This window comes from Contarinia nasturtii, unplaced genomic scaffold (assembly GCF_009176525.2).
Source record: "Contarinia nasturtii isolate CC-2019 unplaced genomic scaffold, AAFC_CNas_1.1 Cnas_scaffold_695, whole genome shotgun sequence".
NCBI classification, from domain to species: domain Eukaryota; kingdom Metazoa; phylum Arthropoda; class Insecta; order Diptera; family Cecidomyiidae; genus Contarinia; species Contarinia nasturtii.
The window spans coordinates 5,139,341-5,164,095 of NW_022198046.1; the positions used below are offsets into that span (position 1 = coordinate 5,139,341).

Sequence of the window (24,755 nt, forward strand, 5' to 3'; positions counted from 1 at the left end):
AAAATCGTGTGAAAGAAGGACGTTCACTGAGCTGACTCTAAATTTATATTGAATTTCGCTATGTTCCACTTCAATAATCATAATGCCAAAAAATGATGATATTTTTGTTCTTTTATAGACTATATTAAATAGAGTGTGAAGTGTGAATAGCTGTACTTGAAATACAATGGGCGTGTGCAAGTGTGTGCCTGTGTGCGTTTCATGTACGATCTCACTACCAGTACAAAAGCGTATCAAGCATGAATGTTAGTGATATTTATTATTTATCACAAGTTTGTGATTAACCACTATCGCCACTTTTTAAAAATAGAACACACATTTGGTCCGAATTCTACGCAGTTAAATACACTTCCATTCCTTCATTTCAATTGCCGTGGTCTTTTTCAATCAAATTTAATTAGCTGAAAAGAAACTCAAGTAAAAAAGTCAGTTAGTGATAGAAAACGTCAAGATTTTTGTGTTTCATTTTGAATTTATTAAAAAAGTTTAATATTACATAATAGTATATGCTTTGAATAAATAAAGGAACAAATACATTTATTGCAGCTATTTAGCTAGTTTAAACGGAATTTTCATGTACGGCTGGTGTAAATTTGTAGAAGATAACACCTGAAAAAGATAAGGAAGAATCAATTTTAATATTTAGTTTATTCATGAAATGAAACAAGTGTGAAGGCTTTCTCACCCGAGGGATTGATTCGAACCGTAATATTGTGATTTACATTGTAAATGTTGTTGAGCTTATTTTCTTCATCAAATAAATCCTATTTGATTGGAGTTAAACGTTTATTTATTCAATGTTAAACAATGTTTAAAGATTTTGTGCGATAACTTACTGTAATTGTATATCCTTTATCACATGTTAATCCTAAATCGCTTAATTTAACTTTAATCGCATATGGTGAACCGTCGTCACGTTTACTGGCCCAAGCAACAGCGTATGAATACAATCCATTTGCAACTGGAGTTATCGGTCTGATCCATGTCTATTTCAAAACAATTCGTAAGAAGAAGAAAAATGCCACAAGAAAAGAAATAATGGAATCAGTGTTTTTTGTTTAGCATTTGTATTCACCTCAATTTCATGATCAATCTTGAGCCGAGTTCCTTGAATGCCCAATTCATCTTGATTTACTGCAATCACTTGTGGATTAATAAGAATTTCACGGAATTCTGGTCGAATGTTTTTCAAATCATTTGACATTAGAAGTGGTGCCGCCAAAATTGCCCAGATTGCCATCTGTGATTTACTTTGGTCGAATGACAAGCCATAGTTTCCGATGAGCAACTATCAATAAAAGCCAATGGATAAAATGTTGTTGGCATGAATCTTTAAATAGATCGACATGGACTTTTTTTTAATTAATATTTACCATATCGGGGTCATTCCAATGTCCAGGGCCGGCATGTGGTTGAATTCGTGATGCATTCATTGCGAAATATTCAGTTATTTCATTGAGTATTACATATGAATCTTGAATATCACCCCAGTTTCGCCATAAGTTACAATGTTTTTTTAATGCTTCATAGTTGGGCTGACAATACATACATAAGATTATGAAATAAACCTATGTTCTCAAAAATAACAAATTAATACGCGGTTCTACGTACCATAATACCATTATATTCTTGATAAACCGGCCAGCTGCATGAATATACCATGGGGCGACCTGTTGCATTCAATAACCGACCAAATTCTGGATATCCCTTGTCCATGTCATCTAATTCAGCGTAACATCCATCCAATTTCACATAATCAACATCCCATTTGGCGAATGTATTTGCATCCAATTCCATGTGATTGATGACGCCAGGATACACGCCCATACACGTGTGTGTGCCATAATCTTCATAAATTCCAAATTTTAAACCTTTGGAATGAACCTATTTAGAATTGCATATTTACGTTTATAATTACGCTAATACGCTTATCGCTAATAATAAGGTATTCGGCTCATAAGCAATAAAATAAGAAAGATTTTTTCAACCAATTATAAGTATGGTTTTAAAAATTGCGTAAAATGTGCTTACATAATCGGCCAATGCTTTCATTCCACTGGGAAAACGTTTTCGATCCGGTACAAGTTCTTGGGTAATTGGATCTCTTTCCATTTCCATCCAACAATCATCAATAATGATATATTCGTAGCCAGCCTCCTTGTAACCGTCCGATATAAAATGGTCAGTTACATTTTTGAATAGCCATTCACTAATTGAATCGTATACAATAGCGTTAAATGTACAATTTTTCGTTTGCTGTCACATGTGTCATCGACACATCTCCGTACATTGTAAAATTACCTGATGCATTCACTTGGATAGGTATCACAGTCGATAATACAACGGTAACGTTGCCAGCTCATCCATCCCATTGGCGGACGTTTCGCTAGACCATTGTCCAGTGTATTTACATTGCTGTATTGCAAGCAAATAATTGCTAAACCAATGAAAATCGTACTTTTCATTCCCGATTCTCGCCAACTTATTGTTGGAACAATGAACACACAATATTATCTAACAGAAGAAAAAATGAAATTGTTCTGTACTTTTGCAAGCCGGAGACCATTTTTTTTTTTATTGTGAACGATGTTAATAATAATGGTCAGTATTTCGATTCTTTTGAAAATATGAAAATATTCAATTTTATGAAGAAATTCAATAGAAACAACAAAACTGAGTCTACTGTCACATTGTTTGATATGTTTATTAATGCTTAGTTCGATCAATCTTTGTTTTGAAATCGGTGGATGTATATGAATCTAGTACATTCGAATGAACTGTTTATGAGTTATTTAAAGTATGAATTTCTAATGCTGCACTACTTACAAATGTGCGCAAGATTTATTAAGTAAACAAGTGCAAGCTTTGAAATGCCTTGGTAAACAATAAGAAATGAACACTCACAGGTTCGGTAAACTGCTTTTATAATGCTAGTTCTATAAATGAGAATATTTATCAAATTGGGTTAAGTGATATCTGCTTTAATCTAAGATTCTTTATATTGTCATACATTTTATTTATATCGTTACTTAAGAATTTAATTTTATTATACATGTTGTTTTTTTTGTTTATTGACGCTTATTGAAGTCAAGTACCGTGCGCGAAAAAGAAAGATTTTTCTTGTATGATTTTGATTTTATTAAAATCATAAGCAAATTAAAACAATGTAGAACATGTATGTAAAATATATCACTGTTTTTTAAATAAAATTTTAAATTTCTTCAAGAGGGCATGTAAAACAACGAGGAACTGTGGATATTACTGAAAAGTAGACCTAGTATGTTCCCCGTTCAGATCCAATAATCCAATAATTTATTAAAAAACGAAGTCAAGTGTTTTTTTTTTGCTCTTCAACTTTTTGTCTGACGTTGAACCTTTTCACATTACTTATAGAACGTGCCCATGTAGGATGTGCTTTACACTGTTTCAAACTGGTAGTTAAAACTTGTTCCTTAACTTCAAATATAAACAGTTTTTTTTTATCACGAGTTAGTTATAATTAATTTACTACTAATTTACATAACGATTCATTCACTTTTAAGTTTTCTCACTCTATAATTCGAAATTAAAACGTGGTAAATATTTTAAAACGAACAGTAGAGATTTCAAGATAGCACAATATACAATTTAGCCATCCGTACTCCCTCCCAATTATTCTGTTCTTGTTTTGAACAAATTTTTTCTAAGACATTGATACTTCAAGTTGGCTGTGACTCATTGGTTACCACCATTTTTCATAGTTGCCAACTTAGTCCCAAGTTTTGAATGTGACATGACCGGACGTTGGAATATATACAACTATTTTCTGTATATTGTGTCGTGTTCGGTATCTTCTACGTTTAAATGAAATTTGAATAGAATATTCGTTTGTGAAGTTACTGTCTAATTTAATAACACTCAATATTATATTTTAAGTATTCAATCAAAGGAAACCTTTGACTATTGCAATTTTCCATTCAATTTATCCAAAGTAGCTTTTAATTCATCTGAAAAATGATATGATATCAAGTTGAAAAGTTACAGCATTCAACGGATTCCATTTCAATCGGCTGATGAAAAAACCGAATAATAAAAATGTTTACTGTCCATTCTGTGGGATTGGTGATGGTGTTGTCTCCCCGATATTTATTTATTGTGCTTTTTGCGCCAGATCAAATTGTATTAAAATGATGAGATATGTACAAACGGCTCCAATCAACTGAAAAATTGATATCAGTGCGAACGTTGGATGAAATTCATGCAAAAATGCACCATACTTACCCCGTACATAAAGTTTAAATCTAAATCAAATAGTCCAAACGGTTTTATCTCAATTCCATTAAAAAGTAATTGAGTGGAAAAAGCCTTTATCTAAACCGAATATTAGTTTTAGAAGGGATAAAATGTAAGTGTACATGTTCAATTTACCTTCATTTTACAATGAATATTGTCCACCGTACATTTATGCAAATTGCAACCCAATTTTTTGTATTCATTTTTAGTCATTGATGAAGATAGGCATAAAATGAAAATTTCCAATAGTAATGCACAAATCCAACCCACAGAGCTCAGTAGTTGGTCCTTGTTTTCTGTGTTTAACCGAATACCTGAAATTATTCTGTATGGAACATTTGAAAATAATTAGTTGTAAGGGTCGTGCATATTCGTAGTACAAATTAGGCACATACTTGATGATTACCATGCAACAATAATACAGTAGTGACGTTAATGTTGTAAATTTCATCATAAGAATGACAAGTAAATGCGGGCTAAAAGCTGATTTCAGTATGACAACGGTATGTTCCAATTTCGAGTAAATTTGTTGAATGTGATTCATTTTATTCAAAAATTCAATTAACCGCATTGAATTATCTGCTTTCATAGAAAACGTTGGATTTTCATTGGCAACCGCAGTTTTATTATATCTACAACGGTAAAAAATAAACAAATTGTACAACAAACATTGTTCAGCGAACAATAAGTCCTTACCTCATGTAGTATATATTTGGAATTGTAAATCCTTTAGGATTTACTTCTTTGGAGCTTTTGTTCACAAGATATTCAAATGAGTTAAATTTAATTTGTGAAACTGTTGAAAAATTGCCATCGCTCGCATTTTTTGTAGAATTTATCATTTTGCCGAAGCGAATCAGTAGCTTATTCAATAGCTGTAATCGAAAACGGATTAATTGGAGGTAGGCGAAAAATAAATTCTCAATAACACCAATAACAAACATTGGCACTGCAACGAGAACGAGTAATGGAAAAAGAAATTGTAGCGACCAAAACCAATTTATCATTTTGAAATAGAAAAGATTAGAACCAACCTAGACACATAATTAAGCAAAATTCAGAAAACGGTACAGATGAAGAAATATACATTAAACAATTACGCCATTCGAAAAACGAGATTGACACGAAGCAAAAGCAGATTTGCAACAAAACATTTCTGAAAATAATAGAGATATGAACAATGGTTATAGTGAACTAAACTCATATACCTTCGCCAGCGGCGATTTTCGACGGGTGTATCCAGCTTTTCTTCGAAAATTCCATCAATAATTTCCATATTTCGGATGATGGCAACGATTTTTCGCTGATTCCAGGTTGATGTAAGGACCAAAAAACAAAATGCACAAAATCCAGAATATCGATTGTATGCATCAATTAATTGACCTAGAATATTTTTCGTTGATCCACCACTCAGATCACGATTCACCATCCACATATGGAACACAACATAGCCAATTGCCTGACATACCAAATATGTCCAATCCATTAGTTAAGCGCATTCATTACGTGACTCAGATAAACTGGCCAAAAATATCTATAAAATACCTGGCATATTGTGATTATGCTACCAAAAAATGATGGTTGCAAATTCTTCAAACTGAATGGACTTGTGCACAATATTTTGGATACAATATACAGTGGATACAATGCCTTTCTGACTTTCATTTTAATCTCACGTTTGACTATTTTTTACTATATCGGTGAAATGCTCTGCTAGTACTATCGCTATTGACGGAATGTTGGACCTTTTTCCTTTTTTTATTGAACCAAATCATCACCGTTGATGGTGTAAAATAGAAGATTTCACGTCAAAATACATACATTTGTTACAAAACATGTTGACACATATGTTGATTTATAGGTGATTTGCTCTTTTAAATGTCACTCCAACAACACACATTCCCTCGATAAATTTATTTGCCAAGCTTCATTAAACTAAACCATAAAAGCATTAAACATTGCAATTATCCGTGACAAAATTATACGGCTGTGTCGCTGAAACATAAACATGTGTAATGTTAATATTTACTCATATTTGACTTTGATTTATCGCCTTCACGAAAACTGTGTTACACAAGTATTCTTCTTTGGATGCATATGAAATCAAGAAAAACGTGGCAAAAATGGCATTCCATAAATAGAACTGACCTGAGTAAACTGTAGTACTTTCGAATACATATCACAGCTTTTAGCTGAGATTTTTTCTATCAAGTTTGGTCGTTATTTTCAATTTTGATGCGAATAGTCGCAATTTCCGTTGTCCTAGTCGGGTTACATTGGGATACGAAAGAGTATTTGAAAGGGAAGCAATGCTAACAAGTGGTACCATCTATACTCTCACACGAAAGAAATGTGTTTGATTTATCAAACACAAACATCCAAAGAATGTATGTTTGTTTATTCTTTGCGTGATTGTTTGTTAGATATATGGATTTTTCATAACTTAGCAGGAACTCAATTGCAGCCAAAGCCTGTGGCAATTTGAGTGGGATTATATTCGTGCAGGAGATGCTAGAGGAGATAATTTTTTTGTTCTGTTATCAAAATGCAAATATTTCTTTTTCATCAAACTCATTTATTTTATATTTGCTCACAATAATTCAATCTTTATAAATTCAAAAATAAGTGCTTGAAAATAAATAAACTAAATCAGTGCGCTGGCCAATTAAATCTTTTCAAAATGGTGCTTATCAACTCAACAAAAATTCTATTTTCCTTTTCTATTTAAATTTCCTCTTTGATGTCACTTTCTTGATTCGTATGAAGTAAAGTGGCACTAATATAAGAAAAAACCGCTTAATAGTATTAGCAGAGGAATTTGTTGATGGTTAACTGTGACGTTTTCGTCGTTGTGAATTTTCATTTCTAAGAGTTGATTTTGGATCGGTACATATTGGATAATTCTTCGCCGGGCTTTTGAATTTCCTGGAAAGCAAAACGAATTGAATTCAAAGAAATTATGAATAATTTAAAATTAAAATTTTACATCATATCCGTGCGGTCGTAAAAAGTCTTTGCAACGTCCCAACCATGTACGAATTCGTGTGTATGGTTCTAAGTCAATATCAATGGACTCAATTTGTGCGACTGTCACTGTCAATGCCAAATCGGCCAAAGAAAAATTGTTGATAGCGGCCCATGTTCGGCCTTTAAGCAATGCTTCAAAGACTTCTAATGCCTCGTGTAATCTTTGTTGTTTTCCTTCATCAAATTTACTGTCATGGAATATGACAGGAATCTGATAATCGAATAATCAAGAATGACAAAGTTAACGACAAAAAAATCAAAAAAATTCCAGTTAAAACCATAAATGTAAAAAGTTGCTTACAATCATGTCAGCTAAACGAGCATACAGTGTGCTCAGATCGAATTGAAGACGTTGATCGACTAAGGCTCGCATGCGAACATCTCGCGGATATAATGTGTCGTCTTTCGAGTAGGCAGCCGTTAAATAGGTGAGAATAACGCGACTGAATGTATTAAAATAAATCATTTTATTGATTTTTTGTTGAAAATTGAGGCGAAAGAAAAACCAACCTCTCCCAAAGAACAAGACCATGATCTTCGAGCGTCGGAAGTGTATGTTGAGGATTGATCTGTAAAAGTGTGGAATTAAAGTGCACAATGTAAGTGGATTTATGTTAACTAGATCACTACAAAAATGTGTTACACGTTTACCTCAATGAATTCGGGTTTTAAATGTTCGCCTTTCGTCAGATCAATTAGGTGTAAATCAAAGTCGATGTTTAACAATCGGCCAACCAATAAAACAGCACGACACGGTGGACTCGGTGGAATATAATGGAGAATGGGCATTGTTTTTTCACCTCTAAATAAACATAAAACAAATTCTTCAACAATTCTTCGAGTTCGAGTGACTTTTTTATTATCGACCATATGATGTAGAAGACGTCAACTCAAAATCAAAGTAACGAGAATATCTAACACGTAAATTGTGAAATAGTGTACGGCGTACGTTCGTGTTGATCGAACTCCAAGTCGAAACTGTCGAACTGGATGGAACTTAACGAAAATTCAAATTATGCGATTCAGACGGAAAGAAGTTTACTATCTGCGTTTATGTCTCTCGGGTACTTTTTTTTATGCTTAAAGGATTTGAAACGCTATAGCGTCTATATGAATTATGTATTGAGATACAATTTTCTATTTATACGTGGACATGCAACTGCGATAAATTATATCGATTTTCGGTATGGCATTTTTTTTATTCGTTCGTGTGATTTAACGGAGACCAGGTCATCAAACGGTCGAATTTTTTTTCGAACTGAAGAAAAAAATGAAACTTATTAAGAGACCACCCATGAACGACACACGAACATTTCAAGTACAATAACTGTATTTGTCCATTTTAGACGTCATTTCAATCAAGTGAATAGACATCATTTCTAAAAATACACTAAATACTCTGAGTGAATAAAAACTAGCACCAACTTTAGTGGCATATATGCCCTTTTCACAATTCAATTAAGCGATACATGGCATATTCTTCCAATATGTCAAATAATTTGAAATTAATTAGCTCATTATCACAAACGATTTATTGAAAATTCTACCCACTTGAAACAAAATTAAACATTAATTTCGTTTGCTAAACGTAAATTGAGCTAATTAAATGTGTAGAAAAAAAAAGTTGAAAACAATTCAATACAAAAATTATAATCGAATTAAAACTCACGCCATTTTATTTGTTTGATTATGTGGTTGAACAACAACCGATGAATTCATGCAATTTCCCAGCTTGTCAATGAAATTTGATGCGTGTGAATTCAAATTTATGGTTTTTTTTCTTTATTGTTATTGTTTTAATCGTGAAAGAAAATATTTCACCAAACAAATGGTTTGTTTGCTTTAAGGTGTTTTTATTTTGGTAGAGATATTCACGCGGAACACAATGTACAATGTGTACAATCGCTTAGAAAATGAAATGAAAACTAAACCGAAATAATAAACAGAAGTCTAGCTTATGGAATCTAAATGTCCAACGGTGATGGCAATCGATTGGAATGGAATAATGAAGTGTGGCTTTTTCTATATTACAATATGAATGGAAGACTTCAAATGATTGTAACGGTCAAAGCGACCGAAGTGAGTATTTACGTTGCTACTAACAACAATTCATAACAAACAATTCATAAAAATGATCATATCGCCAAATGCACACACTCATATTATCAGGTTGTAAATTGAACAAATGGCGGTTTTGCAGTTGACGCACAACGATTTCAAAGGATTTACTACGTCATTATTAATTTGACAGTCTCATCAGGCCAAGAATTTATTTCGACGTGATTTTATCGTTGATTTTTTGATCGTTTTGTTTTGCCACTTTTTCTTTTTCGCTCACTATCATTCATTGATTCTATTTTGTAATTATGGAAAATGCCGAATCAGTCTTGTTTGCTTGTATGTTCATTCTTTCTCTTCTTTTTCCCCCCTTTCACTCTCTTTTCCCTTCTCTTTCTCTCTATCTCTATTTTGCCTATTCTTTCTCTCTTTCCCTCTCTCTCTCTCTCTCTCTAATTTAACTAAAAACACGTTTCACGAATCGCATGCGGAAATGACAATAAATTGTTGTGGAAAATGTTGAATTCGTAATTGATATTGAATCAATTGGAATGAGAATAATGAAGATTCCATGTTTTATAAATAAATTCAAATTGCTAGCGGTACACGCAAGTACCATACATTGCAAAGAATTGGGTACACTTTGCATGCATTCATCTAATAGGTATAGACACCGAAATTTTGTTCCTTATTTGATAGGAAAGAAGTGTGTTTTGTCGTGTATTCAATTGGGTTTAATGTAGTCGATGACTTTGCGCGAAGTGAGTACAAAGGAAATTAGTCAAGGACTCGTTATTTTTCGGAGTTGTGTTTTATTTGTTCGAATTTTATTTTTCCTTTCATCGAGGAACTTTTAGTGTGCGGTGCTCAAATTTTGATTTTATCGCTATAATGTGGCGTTAATATTTATTAATCACGTGTCTGATAGTGATGATGAATACGATTTTTCAATGAATTGTCGTCGAGTAGGGTATTTGTAGAAACGTCCTGGTTAAAGGTTTTTTCTTACGATTACTTTATACAAAAAAGCGAATTTATTTCGTTTTCAATCTAGTTTCATCAAATATTTTTGATTCAACAAATATGCCAGCCATGTTTCAAATATATTTTCCCCCATAGGTTGATACACATCAGAAAATAGCATACCCTTTTTTTCAAGAAATTTCCTAACCAAATAAAATACAAAACAAACAACGGAGCATGTGAATAGAGAGCGAAGCAAGCACACGCAGAGAAAATAATTACTCTTTCCCCCAAATAAATAAAATTACATTAAAATATAAATAGACTGTATCTGCCACCAAGTGTCCCATCATTTACTCCACAAAATGTGACAACACCATTTACATTGAAGCAGGATTTAAATGATGCTTATTTTTGCCAGCCAATTATTCATGTCAAATTTGCTTTAATCACAACAGGCACAACATAAACTCGAAATTAAGTGAATAGGCATAACAATAAAATTATTCGTTTCATTGTTTTCACAGTTTCATTTCACTGTGCGTATGGAATTTCCTCATTGGCATTTTGATTGTCGTGAAAGAATGACATTATGGTGTTTATCGTTTTTGTTTTTTCGTTAAATGATTCTAGTAAATTGAATTAAAAAATCATTAATTAACATTGTTTCAAAGTTCCGACAACTTAAATCCTCGTTTTCCCTATCCTGTAATTCACAAATATACGGTCTCTGTAATATTAATTAGTATTTAGTTGAAAAGGATCTAAAATCAAATCTATGCTCGCTAATAATTCATAATAAGCCGAAGCCGTGAAACACACTGAAATGTAAGACTCCCACAAAATATTCGGGAGTTTTTACTGTAATTACTTTGGTACGACAAGAACGAGTTCATGGAAAATTCATGCTCATCAATGAATGCGGTATTCAATGCGTCATAGAGAAGATATTTTGCACATTCCCGAAAGAAGTATTTCACACCGAAAATTTGCTTCGTTTGTTGCTTGATAAAAAAAGAAAAAAGTTTTGTCATTATTCGTTAAGAAAATAAATTTTGAAGGATTTTTGTGAGTCATCGCCTCTTTCTCTCTCTAACTTGGTAAGTTAAACCTATCTATAAGTAATAGTAAGATTTCAGTCTCTTCTATTCTGGTTAAATTAGTGTGCTATTTCTTTCTTCATCGGTTGACATACATTTTGCTTGGAAATTACCATCCACATGTGCCACACATGTATTTTTCCAGGAATTTGCTCAAACCAATAAACAGCTTGTTGTTTTATGCATAAAAATGCAAAGATAAAACAAGCAACAAGTACATTTAAAACGAATACGAATAGAAGAGAAGGTTCAAAATAAGAGTAATTGCAAAAAAAAATGAAACAATGGATTTATCTGTTGTATTCTTAAGCGGCCTATGCAAATAGTCTTCAACTTTCTACCTGTCTTTACTCATATTTTGATGTTCGTTTTCTTCTTAATCTCTTATCTCGTTTAGTCCTCGCATTCACCAAGTTTTCGAAGAAAAGAAATGTGCAAATACACTCCGGTCAACTATGTCGGTGCACAAATTCAAATCATTTCAATGCAAACAGTTGAAGTGAACAGTTGAAGTGAACAGTCGAACTTGTCACTTTTTTTTACTTTGAAAAACTTGGATCTATTGACAAAAAAAAATGTTATTATTCAAATTATTATTTGGCAGTATTAATTTACTGGTAGTGATTAGTTTTGTCAGCGCCGCACAAATACCAGCAAGTGATAAAAAATTTGAACAAACCTACGTCATTGAGCCGAGCCCCCCCGAGGGTGAATTGGAATTAACTACGATGTATCCACCTCTTATTGAAGGCGAACCGAGTCCTGTAAGTTATTATTGTTTTTAGGTGCTAAATTATAAGGTTACTAATTAAGTACTTTCATTTCATATGAGAAACTTCAGCGTCCCAAATTGAAGTGTTAAATAATTCGTATGAAAAAAATTACTTTGAAAAGTGTTGAAAAAATATATTCGTCATATATTTGTCCATAAATTATTTCTACAAAGAAAAAATAGAATGTTTTCTTAGAATAAAGCCACCCCATTTTTATTTATTTAGCAAGTTATTTCGAACGTAGCACCAGACGGAAACATAAATGATACAACCAAACTGCCAGACGGATCTGTAAGCGACTACGCCAATGGTCAATTTTATCCTCCTCCGCCATCTTTGCCACCATACTATGGACCACAATATCCATCGCAATATCCATTAACATATCCTCCGTTATATTATTTGCCACAACCACAAAATTTAGCGCAATCAAATGTTCCATCGTATTCTCCATCATATACGTCGTATTTACAGCAACCGAATTCCGCACAAAATCAGCCGGCAGCATTTCCAATTGAATATCAAGGATTTATAGTCCCTGTGGACATGCCGTCAATACCGTCACAAGAACAAACACCACCGGCACCGACACTACAAACTAAAGAGAATAAAATTGCGCCCGGTCGTAGCGGTTATGATTTGGCACTCATTTTACAACTATTGCCGCCAAACGTTCTTCAAGCCGTTGTTGCATCGATCAATTTCGTTTTAAATTCGTTCAGTGTCATGGCATTTATGGCTGCAGCCGTGTCAGCAGTATGCTCCTTGACTCCCATTTGCACTCTTCTCATTCACTCATTACCAGTGAGTGTACAACGAAAATTCAACAACACAGACGGAACTGTGTTTCAACGTGTTCGACGTAGCATTGAATTTTACGAGGGAATGCAACAAAGCGTTAAAGCTTTTGAAAAATCATTTTTAACTAAAAAACGCTAAAATGTGCCGAAACATTAATCAACCAACGAAAAATGTTGAATTATTTTTTTAAATAAATAAATCTAAGAGAAAAAATTCAAATGAGTGTTTTTTTTAAGTATTTTTCCATTTATTATTTAGTGTGTGTATAAAAACGAACTCCAAATGAGGTAATGTTCCGATTCTTGTTCAAAGATGTCGCTGTGGTAAGTATAAGATTTGACAGCTAAAAAACGTCATGTGAGTCACAAACAAGCAAGCATTAGTCTTTGAGCATTTGTTTACAATTACAAACTAGCCGCTCGTGCACGCCCACGGTGCTTTGCCTCAATTTTAATTCCGAAGCGCTTTAAGATAAAGAAACAAACGAATATTCGCGCCTCATTCCTATAATGAGTGAGCGATCTTGGTTATAGTCTGTTGTAAGGAACGTAATTTAACAATTATCATTGAATATGAAAAGAAAGAAAAGCGTCGCCCAAAAAGAGGTATGATATTTTTGCATCATAATAAAATACATTGAAAATGAGTTGTAAATCATTCGCACACTTGAAGTGTTGATGGTTAAGGTAAACAATATGATGTCATCAACGGCATTCATTGAAAACGTACATTCTCCGTAGAATAATCGTAAAATATGCGATTGGAGAAAGAGGTATGAGTTGTCATGCGATAAAACTGAACGAGTGTAACGCATTCCGTCATTTCTGTGCTTCGTAATGAAGAGAGGAGAAAAAACGATACAAGAAGTTGGATTTAACCAGAATATTATGGCTCATAAAAATGTGAGTTTCATATAATTTACATGATGCTGTGAGTCAGTTAGGCTGTGCTAGTTTCACAAGAAATAGTATATAATTTAGTCATCATTCGAATGTTTTTTTCTGACTTTACATCTGTAAAGTTAACAATTCTGTTTGTTTTTTCTCATTAAATGTGCGATAATTTGTTCAGTGTCATTATTATAAAAAAAATGATGGTTTCCGTGTGCGCATTTGCCGCATTAGCTGTGTATGGTTGGAACATATGATTTCCAATACATACAAATGCAAAATTTGTTCACTTGGCGCTATTTATATCTTTCGTTTGAAACTAGTCAAATACAAAAATGAACCCCAGATATATTTTACATATGTGAAGCACACACACACACAAACACAATGCAGAGGCAACAGCGGCAGCAGTAGCATCATGAGATCATATGAGAGACCCTCAATAGAGTTCGTTAAACACTGGTAATTCTATTTAAATTAGAATATAAAAAACACGTTGAACACGACGATACGAATGCGATTTGCGGATATTCTTCGTATTCATTAATACAAGCGGCTCTATTTCACGCGTTAACGGCGTCCAATTCTAAACATAAAGCAAGTGGCTTTCGTTTGTGTTACTTTCTATCTGTGCGGCCTTATAAATAAAATACAACACCTTTAAGAATCACACGCGAATTTTTTGGTGCTTTATTTTTACCGAAACAGAACAAAAAATAGCAAAGCAGAAAAAATCGCTATAGTCAAAACGTGGCTATACGTCAAAATTGTGCGAATGTATGTTGGTTGCCTGCTTCTGTTACGGAATGAATCGTGTATAAAACACAGTGTTGGATAATGATTTTGTAGTTGTGTGCATATCTCATTCATTCAGAGTACACACAGAATATAGCGACATCGACGAAAAGAGAGAATCCACGAATTTGAGTTGCGCAGGACGTAACCTTACGCGTACACACGTTGCTTCGTTGTTATTACTATTATTTGGCTAATATTTCATCGTAGTATTTTTACCCATTTCGCTTGAAAAGTCAAAATTTCAGCCAGCAACTAATTGTTTAACACAAAAACTTCCATCGTTTCGTTGTTTTTTTGTTATTCGTATTCACGGCATTCTCTCATCTAGTGCACAGTAAAATTTAGAATTTCCATTTTCGAATGGATATTTGAGAATCGAATCAAACGCCAAAACTATACACGTACGGTCACAGTTTCATATCGATTCGGTTGCATTGAAAAAAGTGAATATTTGTTTTATTAAAGGAAAAATATTGCTGTGAAACCAATAGTGATAAAAACCAAAAAAAGAATGTTCGCCCGTAATATTTTGTAAGTCGTTGAATAAAATTAGTATTTTGTGTGTTTTGTTTGAAATGTCATTTTGCTTTCTCATCAAAATCGATTTTGTTGAATAAGTTCGTCTGAGTTGTACATTGATTTTTCGCCTTTGAATTGTGAGTGTATGCGTTACGTAATCAAACGTTGAAAATAGTGACATAAAACAGCTCCCGAAACCGATTAACGCGGAAGTATTTTAAGCTGTTAAATTAAATGAACCATCGATTTTTCGTTTTTCTTTGTACATTTTTCTGCTTATGTAATTGTCAAGATCATGACTAATTTCGATGTGTTTAGATAAAATAGTCCAATGTAATAGTTTAATGAAGTGCTATTTTTCATTGATCACATGAAACAAATTTATGATAAGATGACAATTTACGATGTAACTTAATTTTACTGCCATAAAAAACTATCATTTAAACAATACACTCAATGTAAAAGTTATCCTATTCAAAGAAGGCAATTGCCACATGCCAAATTTTTTAAACAAGAAATCAAAATAAAAACCATTTTTTTCTACGTAAATCGTCATCAACTGCATTGTTAGCTGGCGTAGCTGATATTTTCAAGATAAAACTAGCTATCAACTTTGACAGTCATTTACAACTTTGAATTTAAGAACGACCAACAATTGTAGGCAATAGGTCTAAAGTAATTCAATCACCGAAACGGTGAGAAACTGCCAACTGTCAATTTTGGCAAAATATTTACATGCGATTGACTTGTCAATTATTGATATGAGTGCATTTTGTTTTCAACGGAAAGACATATATTTTATCAAAGTAAACAAATAAAAAATGCAATTTAATTGGCACGAAACGTTGCTCTGTGTGTGTAGTGTGTCATAGCCTTGCATTGTAGTTTCAATGGTTTCGCTTTTATTTTGTTGCCGAAGCAATAACAAATATATGGATGAGAAGCATTGTTTACCGTAATTTTAATGCGAATTCAATGGCAATGCCATCTTTCAAGGCCGATATTTTGGCAGCTATGGAAAATCACTTTTCTTCATTTTTCTTTATTTTTCCTCCAATTATCGGCATTTTCAAAAAAAAACTCATTGCCATGATTTCAGCGTATTATTGTGATGACTGAATTTATTAATAGTTTAACTGCAAATCGAGAATTTTTTTTCTTCTCTTTCAAATACATATTTCATGAAATCGTCAAGACAAACGGAGCATATCGAACTCTCGCACTATTTCTCTCTCGTCAGTGTACAGGCGCATTCAGCGAGCGCATAGATAAAAATATTTGACCTTCATGAGACTAAAGTCGTGTGTTTATCCGTTTTTTGTTTTGCACACAATATAACAAGTGTCGTGAATGCAATAAAATGAAAATTCAACGAAGCCAATTGAATTGAAGGAGTCTGTATGAAAAAATATATAATGTATCACTAGTTGGATGTCATCTAGTTGTTTGCATATTAGGTTTGTTGACTTTAGTTTGTTGATATTATTTGATTATGCAAACGATAATATATATTGGGAAAATGACAACACAAGCGCATTGCAGTGATATGAACGCGCCTACGATGATACACCATTGAATTAACGATGATGATAAATTCATATTTATGATTGTATTTGCGTAGTATGACGATTAGATTATGCTGTTAACCTTCTGTTTATTTGCGACTTTATCGCACATAATTCCAATCTATTTTTCCGCCACTTAAACTTGTTGCAAAATCGATACAATTCTACTTTGACCTAATTAAATTCATGCTACAGTGTTCTTTGTCAAAATGCAATTTCATATTTTGATTCATGTTCCACCTTTTCCTTTCTTCCACCTGATTGCGTTCTTTTTTTCAAGCGTTAATTAAGTTTTTTTTTTTATTTTCCAATAGAAAATGTGGTTCTCCGAAAAAGCAGAATCTTTCGGCAATTGGAAGAGCTTTAGGAGCAGCTTCCAGCGATAAATCGCAGCTTGTGGTTCCATCGCGTTCCTATGCGTTTGAGGTGACCGGCGACATTATTTGCCCCGGCTTTGTTCAAGGTATCGATCATCTACGGGATCCACGTTTGAACAAGGTAATTTTGAAATCCATTTAATTCATTATAACGATACCGTATCATTGATACATGCAACTGTCCATGTGACCAATGTCATTTGATAAATAATTCAATTTAAATCGGATCAATTTCAAGGGATTGGGCTTTACATTGGAAGAGCGTCAAGTGCTCGGTATCCATGGATTGCAGCCGGCTCGATTTAAATGTCAAGAAGAACAAATCGAATTGTGTAAAATATCCATAAATCGATACCAAGAGGATCTTAACAAGTATTTGTACTTAATCGACTTACAAGTAAGTGATACTCAAAAATAATGCAACCGCCGATTGACCGAATGTATTATTTTTTTATTGAATTTCATCTCATTTTTAACCATGACCATTTGAATTAAACTCGATAGGATCGAAACGAGCGATTGTTTTTCCGTCTTGTGTCTGAAAATGTTGCCCAGATGATGCCAATCATCTATACACCGACTGTAGGCTTGGCTTGTCAGAAATTCGGTCTAATTTACCGTAGACCAAGAGGATTGTTTATAACGATAAATGACAAGGGACACGTTTACGATGTCATTCGCAATTGGCCAGAGCCCGATGTTCGTGCCATCGTCGTCACGGATGGTGAGCGTATTCTTGGTTTAGGAGATTTGGGTGCATGCGGTAAGTTTTCAGTCAGTCCGTAAAAATATTACATATTGACATGGTCGATTTTTCTTTTAGGTATGGGCATTCCTGTTGGAAAGCTTGCTCTTTACACAGCATTAGCCGGAATTAAACCACATCAATGTTTACCAATTTTAATCGATGTTGGAACGAATAACAAAGATCTTTTAGAAGATCCACTATACATTGGATTGCGCCAGAAACGTGTCACCGGTCCTGAGTATGATGAATTCATTGATGAATTTATGGCGGCAGTAGTAAAGAAATACGGTCAAAATACATTGATTCAATTTGAAGACTTTGGAAATCACAACGCATTCAGATTTTTGGATAAATACCGTGACAATTATTGTACATTTAACGATGATATTCAAGGTACAGCCGCTGTTGCTGTCGGTGGATTGTATGCATCGTCAAGATTGACGGGCAAAACATTTGCCGATTCGACAATTTTATTCGTTGGTGCCGGTGAAGCTGCCATTGGTATTGCCGATCTTTGCTGTAAAGCAATGGAAGCCGATGGAATATCAACAGAGGTAATTTCACTTCAGCCAAACCAAATCTATGTGATTGTAATGTGAGACGCCCATAATTGAAAGCAAAATTCATTCGCAGGAGGCACGTGGAAAAATTTGGATGTGTGATATCGATGGCTTATTGACAACAACACGTAAAGAAGGAAGTTTAGAGGGGCACAAAAAACATTATGCTAAAGACTGCCAACCAATGAAAGATTTAGCACAAGTCGTCGAAGAAGTCAAACCAACCGTAAGCAGTAATTTTCGGTGCTAAATCTATATTATAGCCTAATTTTCTCTCTTCGTCATTTTATACAGATATTGATTGGTGCTTCAGCCACACCAGGACTATTTACACCAGAAATTCTTAAAAAAATGGCCAAATTCAATGAACGACCAATTGTGTTTGCACTATCAAATCCAACGAGTCGAGCTGAATGTACTGCCGAACAGGCGTTCCAAAATACTGATGTAGGATTTTTAACACTTACCATCGAGAAACATAAATTAAATGTATTACATTTTCTTACCTAGGGTCGCATCATTTTCTGTTCGGGATCACCTTTCCCACCAGTAACAATTAATGGCAAAACCTATAAACCAGGTCAAGGCAATAATGCCTACATTTTCCCAGGTATAATCAGTAAATTTTTGATTGTGATTTGATTTAATTTTGATGCATCGTTTTTGGTCTCGAATAGGTGTCGCACTTGGTGTAATTGCCACATTAATGCATCATATTCCCGATGATGTGTTCTTGATTGCAGCACGTGAATTGGCCGCAAGTGTACGAGATGAAGATTTGGCCGTTGGTTCATTGTATCCACCATTGGATTCAATTCGTGAAGTTTCATTGAAAATCGCCATTGGCATTACGTAAGTGCTTCATTTCAATTTTTATTCACATCTTTAACAATATTAATTGAATTATCTTTTTTTTGGCATTTTACAGAAAATATGCATATTGCAAAGGTGAGCATCATTTATGTTTAAACGTATCAATTTGAGTCAATTTTCGTAGTATATCAAGTTGTATGCACCAATAACGTTAGCGAATACAATTGCACCTTGTAGTTTTATCTGGAATTTTCACTATTAAATGTATAGCAGTGAATGAATGTGCAGTGTAGTGTACAGAAAGTAGATTGTCAATGTGGTAATTCATGTGTCTGATTCATTCGCTATCACACGTTTCTGATGGTGAAAGTTCCAGAGTTATTTATAGTGCACTTAAATATATACATGCACACAAACACACACTCTCAAAATCATACAGAGAATGCACTTTATTAAATGGTTAACACACTATTAGTTACCATCTTAATACATTTACAAAAAAAAAAAATCGAAAACACGTAGTTCAAAATTTACGACTATGTTATAACAACGCGATGAATTGGCAACAATGATACACATACGAAAACAAAATGAATAGAATAGAACATTATCCATGATTTCGACAATGGTTTCGAATATCGAAGTGAAAGCAAAATGAATAAACGATTTCAATTCTTCTTTGTTACCATGCAGACAACATATTGTATACAGGTGAAGAGATGCGTAAATATTATGAAAGAAAGGGTATCGCTGCCAAAGGTAGGATTAGATGGCATCACGTATTTATATAATCTATATCTATATATTTCATGCTTCGTCGTTTGAATTGGTGACAGAAAAATGGCTCATCGAACATTTCATTTATTTGATGAAAACGATGATTTGTAAATAACAAAAATCCAATGAATATGATTGCAATATTGTTTTGTCTTGTTTTGTTTCCAATTGGTGAATGGTATTGGTATTAGAATTTGGATGTGAATCCTTAACATAATATTATAAAAATGTACACATTGTTTTGGCTTCAAAATTTAACCATGTTTGTTATTCGTTTTACAAATGAATTATTTTTGTATTGTGATGGTATGAGGGTGGATGTTGCCGCCAGGCAATACAAATAAATGTTTTCAAATGACCTTATCATTTAGACATTTGGACAGGCCTTTGTATAGCATATGACAGTGCTCGGTCTTTACACATTTGCCTTTTAATGGTAATGACAGTTGCTTTAATGTTGATTTTTATACAATGGCGTGCTCATTCAAATGTACAAATGGGCCCTTTCATGCGATGATGTGCAATCCAAATACACAAAGATGTAAGATGAGAACTTCTTATTTTGTTACTAAACTCAAAACTCTAAATTAATTATGAAAAGGATTCGATTTTGTTTGGTTTTTGCTTTTTTTTGGTGACCACATCATTTTAACATAACATTCAAGGATTGCATGTGCTACAAATAAGAAGAAGAAGAAAAAACGTCAATGAAAATCAATTTAAAGTTTTGATCCAATGTTGTACCAAAATTAAACTACTATCTTCTTGTTTGTTGTATAACTTGATTATCAAAAACAAATAGTTCATTAAAAGTATACTAATTGAATTTTTTTTTATCTATATCATAGGCCTAGCTTCAACCTATCCAGAGCCAGAGGATAAGAAAAAATGGCTTGAAGATCAATTGTACAACTTCAATTACGAGAGCTCAATGCCGGTAACATGGAAATGGCCACAACCAACGCCAATGAAAACGCGTGAGCTTAAGCCAGTCAAATTGACCGAACGTGAAGAAATTTAATCAAATTACAAAAAAAAAAATAAATAAAATCGCACTGTGCACTCTGCACCATATTAGAATATCTCGTTATGTACGATTTTTTATTGAGTTCAGTATTTCAGTTTCCAACATGAATAATATTCATTTAATCCATCTGCAATTCACATGCAGCAAATTTGTATGAAACAAAACAAAAACCCTCTCATAAATGTGTTTTTTTTTTTTAATTTAATTTGAGAGAAAAAAAGCAATATCCAATTCCTTCTTGTCATTTAATGCATTGCATTTAAAACGAAATATCTATATAAATTGGTCGAACAAATCGTACGAAGTAATTTTATTTTCATTTTTTATTGAAATCATTTTTCGAACTAAATTCGAATATTTCCTGGCAAATTATTTTTGTTTTTAAAACCATATAATTTGACTAGCTGTCGTGATTGTTCCATTGTAAACAAAAGCAAGATGTATGTCTATAATTGCATCCATTTGATATTATTCAAAATACATTGAAAGAAAAAGAAGAATGAGAAGGAAAGAAAGAAAGAAAGAAAGAAATAATGAAAGAAGAATTGTTCAAAATTGATCCAATTCAAGTAATAAAATTATATTGTTAATTAGAACGAACTAAATTGTTTCTTTTATTTCGTCGTTTGATGCGAGTTCCATGGACAGGCATTTTATTGGGATACTTTTGGTCAGCTGAAATATCTTATCAGCTGCTATTTTGTATGAGAGTAAAAAAGAGACACTACTACGCAATACATTTAAACTCTTTTCCTTTGCGCTCATATAAATAGAAACTGAGATTTATCAGCTAGTCGTGAATTAGATCGGGTGAAGCTACTCACCATGAATTACTTACCTATCCATGTGATGGCGAACCGATGCAGGTATATTTCATAATTAACAGTTGAATAAAATAATCTCGAAAAAAAAATAATGTTCCAATAATAACTGTTTATTTTTCTAATCAAGGACAATATATAACATAAATAATTGTTACCAACTAGTTTTTGCGCGCTTTGCAAAAACATTTTTTGTCATTTTTGTTTTCAGTAACAAAAAATAAAAATTGTCACTTATGATCTAAATGCAAATGTAACGAATTGTTTTCTAGCAACGTAGTCCAGTTTTTTTGGATTTTTGGATTTGTTTTGTGTGTATTCGTATTCGAATGAATTTTTATGTGTTTATTGGAAAATATAGATTCTTTAGCTGATTTCGGGAGATTACAGTTTGTATTGTATTCAATATTATGTTCATCATAGTTCAATTTGAACTGGTTGCATTTTGTTTTAAAACGGTGCTTGATTCGTTGTCTTTGCTTTATCAGCAAATGTTTGTTAAGTATACTGTGATTTTATGTGTATGTTTTTATTTTGAATTGGAATTGTAATTTATTTTGAATTGGTTTTCGGTCAATTTAAATAGAGGCCGTTATGACAGGCGTTTGCTGTTTCTATTTTAATGGTTTATTTATTGTTTCCGTTGGAAAATTGATTTCTACTCACAAAAGTCCGACTGAACCTGAATTCTGAACTGTGATGCGATTGTGTGCGTGCATTTGCATTGGAAGAAATGTTTGGCTTCATTTGTTCTACTACTATTGGTAAGGCATGTTAGGTAATGGATTTTCTGTATGCATTTTTACTTGTTGATTGTGTTTTATTGTGTCGCATATTTTGAATAATAATGGATATGATTGAATGAAAGAAATGAAATGACTTAAGCGCTCTAGTGTGAAAAATGTGGTTATGCTTGAAAATTGTTCAAAATCCAAATTATTTTTTATCGAAGCATATACGACGATTACAAATTGTAAATCTTAATCTAGTTGTGTCGGTTCAATTGTGAGAGTTATTCTAAATGATTATCATCTGTTCGTGTGTGTGTGTGTGTCTGTATTTTGCTAATAATTGAGACCATTGTCCAGTGTTCTTCACTCCTGATGATAAAACCAATATGGTTTCGGTATTATGTGTTCGTTTGTTAATATCTACTTTAAATTGGTAGAAATGCCGTAGAATACATATTTATACTCTATATTTATTTATTTGTTTGTCGATACTATTGAAAATCGGAAGAATTATCATATCATATATTGTTTCAAATGCTTAAATCATTTTAACAGCTCATTTCTTTTAATCAAAATATTATGTGTGTTCTGAGTGAATTTTTTTCCAACCTCTATCTATTTGTTACTTTGTTGCATTTATTTACTATTTAATAGAAAAAACTGTCTTGTCTACTGTGAGCATGTATGTTGAATGATTCTATGCTCGGTGAAGTTCTCATTTTTTATGTGATTTCAGTGATAATATACCAAATACATGTCTTCTGAATTAAAGCTTAGTTTCAAGGACACAACTATAGTTGTTTCAAGTACGAAAAGTTGAAAAGTTCTTTTTTAACCCTTCATTTATTTTCCAAACAAAACTGGATGATGACATCCGTTTCTTTTTCGCTACTTCTGTTCATTTTTTTTTTTTTTTTTGAAATCACTCAATACGATGTATTCATAATTCACTAACTTTATCGTTAAAATTGAAAGGTTCTCCTAAGACAAACTTATGCTATCTCTGTTATCGTTTGCTCCGCACTTCGTTCGAATTTCATATGTACAGCGGATGCCAATTCATTATTGTTCACGTCCATAGAACGTGAGAGTCTCACGGTGAGACATACTTGATAGTCAGTGGATACACATAATTCGATACATATTTTATTTGGGTCTTTGTGTCTTTCAACAAAGATGATATCAAATTTTTGAATGTATTGAATTTCAAAATAATTTTCAACATTTTTTTTTCTACTTTTTTTTCTTAACGAAGTGAATTTTCCTAAAATATATCTATTCAATTTAAAAAATAACAAATTCCAAGCCAATCTATGATTGAAAATATCAGGAATGTGAAAAATTTAATTTTGATTTTAATTTAAACGAAAGATGTACGTTCGATAAGCTCTGGATCTTTTCGAATTCGACGAAACTGAATAAAATTGTCACAATGGTCATAAGAATATTCTTTTGACTTCGAAAGAAATGAGTGTTTGTACTCGCACTCAATTGTTGTTGTTATTTTTTCTCAGAAAAAAAGAGGTGCAAGAGAGTATTTTAACAGTCTTATTAATTTCGACATTAGTCAACAACAATGTTGGTATACAAATTTTGTTCAAGCAATTTTCATAATAATTTTTAAGTCATCAATGACTGATATATATATTCAATGGCATAAATATTATGTATCGATAATAAGAAAACTAAGATGGACACTTAACAGTTTCTGGCAATGTATTTGATCGGTTTTTAATTTTACATTGATAAAAATCTATAAACTAAGGGGTTGATTTTTGGCTCTCTATCGGAATTATCAAATTTAATTACTTAAACACATCAACCTCTGAGCGTTTGTCGACACTCTGTAAATATGAAGAAATATGTCTACTATTCTTATGCATAAGTTCTTTTTCAATTGCAATTATTTTTGCCAAGTTTTTTTTTAATCTACAAAAAAGAATTGATTTTCGTATGTAATGGGATTCGTGTTTTTTCACATTTTTATCTACTTGATTTCATTCGATGATAATTAAAATTTTCAGGTGTTTTCGAATCAATAATTGATTTCGAAACGTGTGTGCTCTATCAGTTATTCATAATATGAATCTACAAATGGGATAGCTCAGAGTTCAAGCTTCAAAGATATCAGGCAT

At 32.8% G+C, this 24,755-nt stretch overlaps 4 protein-coding genes across 6 annotated transcripts; 2 read left to right on the forward strand and 2 right to left on the reverse strand.

Moving 5' to 3' along the window:
- Positions 1-505: 505 nt before the first annotated feature.
- LOC116341002 (alpha-N-acetylgalactosaminidase-like) lies at positions 506-2,879 on the reverse strand. Its single transcript, XM_031767820.1, has 9 exons — positions 2,827-2,879; positions 2,302-2,514; positions 2,032-2,209; positions 1,612-1,884; positions 1,374-1,535; positions 1,076-1,288; positions 837-986; positions 686-764; positions 506-609 (listed from the first exon to the last, which is right to left on the reverse strand). The coding sequence occupies exons 2-9, from the start codon at positions 2,463-2,465 to the stop codon at positions 560-562; spliced, it is 1,269 nt and encodes a 422-aa protein (XP_031623680.1). The 5' UTR covers positions 2,466-2,514; positions 2,827-2,879; the 3' UTR covers positions 506-559.
- A 4,027-nt stretch (positions 2,880-6,906) lies between these two features.
- Positions 6,907-9,285, reverse strand: LOC116340828 (glutathione S-transferase D7-like). 2 transcript variants are annotated; one of them, XM_031767527.1, is made up of 6 exons: positions 8,969-9,285; positions 7,951-8,101; positions 7,810-7,868; positions 7,601-7,742; positions 7,259-7,510; positions 6,907-7,197 (listed from the first exon to the last, which is right to left on the reverse strand). In XM_031767527.1, the coding sequence occupies exons 1-6, from the start codon at positions 9,016-9,018 to the stop codon at positions 7,138-7,140; spliced, it is 714 nt and encodes a 237-aa protein (XP_031623387.1). In that variant the 5' UTR covers positions 9,019-9,285; the 3' UTR covers positions 6,907-7,137. The 2 variants fall into 2 exon arrangements, with proteins under 2 accessions (XP_031623387.1, XP_031623386.1); XM_031767526.1 differs by lacking the exon at positions 8,969-9,285 and having other exon boundaries at positions 7,951-8,653.
- A 2,372-nt stretch (positions 9,286-11,657) lies between these two features.
- On the forward strand, positions 11,658-13,153 carry LOC116341251 (leucine-rich repeat extensin-like protein 2). The gene is made up of 2 exons (XM_031768199.1): positions 11,658-12,184; positions 12,419-13,153. The coding sequence occupies exons 1-2, from the start codon at positions 11,996-11,998 to the stop codon at positions 13,130-13,132; spliced, it is 903 nt and encodes a 300-aa protein (XP_031624059.1). The 5' UTR covers positions 11,658-11,995; the 3' UTR covers positions 13,133-13,153.
- Positions 13,154-14,656: 1,503 nt separating this feature from the next.
- LOC116340851 (NADP-dependent malic enzyme) lies at positions 14,657-21,086 on the forward strand. Of its 2 annotated transcripts, XM_031767564.1 has the most exons (12): positions 14,659-15,213; positions 17,081-17,264; positions 17,382-17,540; positions 17,648-17,906; positions 17,967-18,445; positions 18,525-18,677; positions 18,746-18,898; positions 18,962-19,061; positions 19,129-19,303; positions 19,380-19,399; positions 19,958-20,023; positions 20,890-21,086. In XM_031767564.1, the coding sequence occupies exons 1-12, from the start codon at positions 15,194-15,196 to the stop codon at positions 21,060-21,062; spliced, it is 1,941 nt and encodes a 646-aa protein (XP_031623424.1). In that variant the 5' UTR covers positions 14,659-15,193; the 3' UTR covers positions 21,063-21,086. The 2 variants fall into 2 exon arrangements, with proteins under 2 accessions (XP_031623425.1, XP_031623424.1); XM_031767565.1 differs by lacking the exon at positions 19,958-20,023 and having other exon boundaries at positions 14,657-15,213.
- Positions 21,087-24,755: the final 3,669 nt, after the last annotated feature.

Excerpts from the sequence above, each read along its gene's own strand:
- LOC116341002 (XM_031767820.1), bottom strand. The coding sequence starts at position 2,465 with ATGAAAAGTACGATTTTCATTGGTTTAGCAATTATTTGCTTGCAATAC. Across the intron at positions 1,885-2,031 it reads TGAAAGCATTGGCCGATTAT|GTTCATTCCAAAGGTTTAAA; the intron begins GTAAGCACATTT and ends AATTCTAAATAG. Across the intron at positions 765-836 it reads ATAAAGGATATACAATTACA|GATTTATTTGATGAAGAAAA; the intron begins GTAAGTTATCGC and ends CCAATCAAATAG.
- LOC116340828 (XM_031767526.1), bottom strand. The coding sequence starts at position 8,169 with ATGGTCGATAATAAAAAAGTCACTCGAACTCGAAGAATTGTTGAAGAA. Across the intron at positions 7,869-7,950 it reads TAAAACCCGAATTCATTGAG|ATCAATCCTCAACATACACT; the intron begins GTAAACGTGTAA and ends ACACTTTTACAG. Across the intron at positions 7,511-7,600 it reads CTCGTTTAGCTGACATGATT|ATTCCTGTCATATTCCATGA; the intron begins GTAAGCAACTTT and ends TTCGATTATCAG.
- LOC116341251 (XM_031768199.1), top strand. The coding sequence starts at position 11,996 with ATGTTATTATTCAAATTATTATTTGGCAGTATTAATTTACTGGTAGTG. Across the intron at positions 12,185-12,418 it reads TTGAAGGCGAACCGAGTCCT|CAAGTTATTTCGAACGTAGC; the intron begins GTAAGTTATTAT and ends TTATTTATTTAG.
- LOC116340851 (XM_031767564.1), top strand. The coding sequence starts at position 15,194 with ATGTTCGCCCGTAATATTTT. Across the intron at positions 15,214-17,080 it reads ATGTTCGCCCGTAATATTTT|AAAATGTGGTTCTCCGAAAA; the intron begins GTAAGTCGTTGA and ends ATTTTCCAATAG. Across the intron at positions 18,899-18,961 it reads AGGCGTTCCAAAATACTGAT|GGTCGCATCATTTTCTGTTC; the intron begins GTAGGATTTTTA and ends TTTCTTACCTAG.